The following is a 3,897-nucleotide window of genomic DNA, read 5'->3' on the forward strand; positions in this document are numbered from 1 at the left end:
CCTTTAAGTGTCCCTTGTGTCAAGAGTCTAATTTTACCAGACAACGCTTACTGGATCACTGTAATAGTAACCACCCATTTCACGTAGTTCCTGTGACATGTCCTATTTGTGTGTCTCTTCCTTGGGGAGATCCTAGCTCGATTACTAGAAATTTCGTTAGTCATCTAAATCAAAGACATCAGTTTGATTATGGAGAATTTGTGGTGAGTTCAAGATTAAGAAAGTACTGTTTAAATATTGAAGTTAAATTAACTTTTCAATCTAAACGAGTTTTAAGGCAAGCAGTTGGATCATATTGACTGGATATAGAGTATGTTCTTTTGTTTTTGGTAATGTGAATTTTAAAGAAATGATAGAGGTTGAATCTATTATCTGTTCTTCATAGAAGAGTTTGGCCCTGCATTAAGTGTCTGAATCCTAGAGCATTCCAGAGGCTGAGACCAGGAGGATTGTGAGTGAGCTCCAAGCCAGCCTGGACATACATAGGGTGTTGATGTCCAGCTTGAACTACCTAGCAAGACTCTTTGAAAAAAAAAAAAAAAAGAAAAAAAGAAAACAAACTTTCATCAGATAAATGATTTATATAAAAACTCTATAAAATTAAGGAGGGCTGGGAATATAGCTCAGTGGCATAGTGCCTTTCTGGCAAGTGCAAGGTCCTGAGTTTGATTCCTGGTACAAAAAAAGAAAAAAACTACTTAAGAGGTAAAATTGGCACAACATATTGAGGATATATTTCTTATCTGGTGTAAATTGCTTACTAGATTCACTCTAATAGTGTTCTCATCTCTGGCACATGAAACATCGTGTACTTTTTAATTTGTTTTATAAATGGAGGAGCTTAATTATCTTGTAAAGCCAAGTTGAAAACTTCACAAGGTGAGTGAAGGAAGTAATGTGAAAGTGGTTCATAAGGGCTGTAAATGTAGTTCAGTGGTAGTGTGCTTGCTTATACATGAAGTCCTGTGCTCAATCCCCCTACTGCAAAAACAAAAGGAGAGGCTCCCTAAAGCAAAAATGTGTTAGAATTTTTCTGTAAAATTTTAATTATGAAATTGCATTTTATTCAAATTGCAATTTTTTTATTTTTATTTTTTTGCGATGCTGGGGATTGAACTCGGGACCCTGCGCTTGCCAGGCAAGCGCTTATTCTACTGAGCTATCTCCCTGGCCCCTCAAATTGCATTTTATTCAATGTAATTAAGTCTAACTCAAGATTAGTCATGACAAAGAATGGCTGGTACTTACTTTCCAGTTTAGGTAATTGCACAGGTAGGTGCAATTCTCACAATGGCATGAGCAAAGTTTGTATTATTCCTTTCCCTTCTAATGGTTAAATCCCATACTTTTTATTTTATTTTATTTTATTTTTATTTTAGGGCAGGGTCTATAGGATCTACAGATTCTCACTACTAGATGGGACTCATAGTGATCCCCCTGTTTACAGCCTCCCAAGAGCTGGGATTACAGGCATGCCACCATGCCCAGTCTAAATCTCAGGGTTTTTTTTTTTTTTTTTGGTGGAACTGGGGATTGAACTCGGCCTCCTGCGCTTGCCAGGCAAGTACTTATTCCACTGAGTCATCTCCTTGGCCCCCTGAACAACTTTTGATCTAATTGTCAGATTGTTTTTCCTTGCCATAGAAAACCTTGCAATTGTAATTTAAAAAAAAAAATCTTTTATTTATGTTTTTGGTACATGGTATTGCTACACAGCCCAGACTCTTAGTGATCCTCTTGCCTCAGCCTCCCCAGCGCTGGGATTACAGACATGTGCCACCACACCCAGTTTCACTACACCTGGTTTCAGTGGCTGGCATAGGCCAGCATGGCATGTAGTCCCTGGGATTGAACCTAGGTCCTTGCACTTGCCAGGCTGGTGCTTAGATCACCAAATTATCTCCCTGGCTCCTTTAATTGTAATTTTTTTAAGTTTAAAGTATAGAAGCCTTTTCAGTTTAAAGCAAATCTGTGTGATGTAAAATTGATAGCAAGTAGCATTTTTGAAGTTAAGCATTAGGTTATTGCTTTTGTTTTATTCTGTTCTGCACGTTAACATGTACTTGTGCATGTTGATAAGCACATATTTCATCACTAAGCTTCATGCCCAGAGAAGAACTTGTTTTCTTATCTAATTTAGATTGAGTGAGATGTGATTTTCAGTTTCATGTTCTGGTTAAAGAGCTAATAGTTCTTCCGCTGTTTTTTGGGGGGGGTTTGTTTGCAGAACTGGGGATTGAATTCAGGCCCTTGCGCTTGCCAGTGAAGCGCTTATTCTTCTGAGCTATTTCCCTGGCCCCTCTTCAACTGTTAATTCAGTAAAAGCATATTTTCTGTTAGTTTGCCTTCAGATATTTGGCATTCTTTTCTAGAAATAACAGAAATTTATATCACATGACTGGATTGCAATTAAAAAATGATTATTACTAGGCACTATATATTTAATTCTCCGTCTTTTTTTTTTTTTTTTTTTTTTGTGACACTGGGGATTGAACTCAAGACCTTGCGCTTGCCAGGGAAGCACTTATTTTACTGAGCTGTCTCCCCAGCCCATCTCTCCCAATTTTTTTTTAAACTTTTATTTATGTATTTGATACGGGTCTTGCTATGCAGCTTAGACTCATAATGATTCTCTTGTCTCAGCTTCCCCAGCACTGGGGTTACAGGTGTGCGCCACCATGCCCAGCATGATATTATATATTTCTAAAAACTGCAGCTGAACCTAATTTTTAAAGCCCAGGCATTTCAATCTTATTTATTTAAAAGATGAGGTCCTGCTGTATTATACAGGCTGGCCTGAACTTCTGGGCTCAAGTGGTCTTTCTTCCTAACCGTCTAGAATAGTATGGATTATAGGGAGTGGCATGCCACTGTGCCGAGCTTAATTGTATGTTTTAAAGTATACTTTATGCTGTGCATAAACTGTCCTGAGTGTATAGATAATGTACAACCAGGTGTGTAATGTATTGGCAAGAATATGGAAGAGTTAAATATTTTCCTACTGATGTATTTATTTGTGTTTTAGAATCTTCAGCTAGATGAGGAAACCCAGTATCAAACTGCTGTTGAAGAATCTTTTCAAGTAAACATCTAAAGTCTGTAGACATCTTTGCATCTTTTTACCTGCAAGTGCCATCTGGAAGGGGAAAATTACATGAAGTCATCGTCTCAGTAATTTGACGTGTATATTAATAAAAGTACTTCAGTCTATTTAAGTTTTTTAATTTAAGGTGGGCCACCTAAAATTTTTTTTCATCCTCCTGACAAGTTAAGCAAATGAAAGTTACAATATTACTTTAAAAGCATGGAAGAAAAAACAAGATTATATATCACTAATGTGGTGGGAAGGGAATCCCTGCTGTACTTTCTTTTTGTATTACATGTGATTGGATTTTTCATTACTATGTTGCTTTTGAAATTTGGTGCAGTTACTCACTATTACTTTTTTTGTATGTAAGTAACACAGTAACAAATTTTGAAAGATGCAGTTGATGCAAGCCTGACAAATCTGAGCCAGTTGTCGGAGGTGCAGAATGGAAACTTGAAGTGCTAAATGGAATAGTCCAAAGGAAGTTTTTAAAAATACATTCTAGCTGAAGAATTCAACTATGAAAAAAATTGTATTTATATAATGGTTAGTATTTTTGAAAATAGTGAGATTTTTCTTTAGTAAACTTTCAAAAGTGTAAGGTCATTGTAAGGATGTTGTCTTTTTACTATTAGCAGGAAATATCAAGACAAAAATGTATTTCTTTGGTGAGCAGCTGCTCATTTAAATCTTGTTTGACTAATTTGTGTGTCTAGTACATCCCAAGCTGTATAGCAGTTCTTTGGCCTCATAACTTTGAGTAGCCAGTGTTTCTCAATAGCTAAGATCAAATTTGTAGTACAGACTTT

At 36.5% G+C, this 3,897-nt stretch overlaps 1 protein-coding gene across 4 annotated transcripts in view; it reads left to right on the forward strand.

Moving 5' to 3' along the window:
- The window catches only part of Rnf138 (ring finger protein 138), a 31,367-nt gene extending 28,157 nt beyond the window's left edge, over window positions 1-3,210 (forward strand). For 3 of the 4 annotated variants that reach the window (XM_023714141.1, XM_023714135.1, XM_023714151.1), the window contains 2 exons: window positions 178-203; window positions 3,026-3,210. In XM_023714141.1, coding sequence (XP_023569909.1) covers window positions 178-203; window positions 3,026-3,094 — 95 coding nt within the window. In that variant the 3' untranslated portion in view covers window positions 3,095-3,210. The remainder of the gene's footprint in view (window positions 1-177; window positions 204-3,025) is intronic. The other variant, XM_004623560.2, reaches the window with a different exon arrangement.
- The last annotated feature ends 687 nt before the right edge of the window (window positions 3,211-3,897 follow it).

The sequence above is a fragment of the Octodon degus genome, unplaced genomic scaffold (assembly GCF_000260255.1).
Source record: "Octodon degus isolate 3935 unplaced genomic scaffold, OctDeg1.0 scaffold00003, whole genome shotgun sequence".
In the NCBI taxonomy this organism is placed as follows: Eukaryota; Metazoa; Chordata; class Mammalia; order Rodentia; family Octodontidae; genus Octodon; species Octodon degus.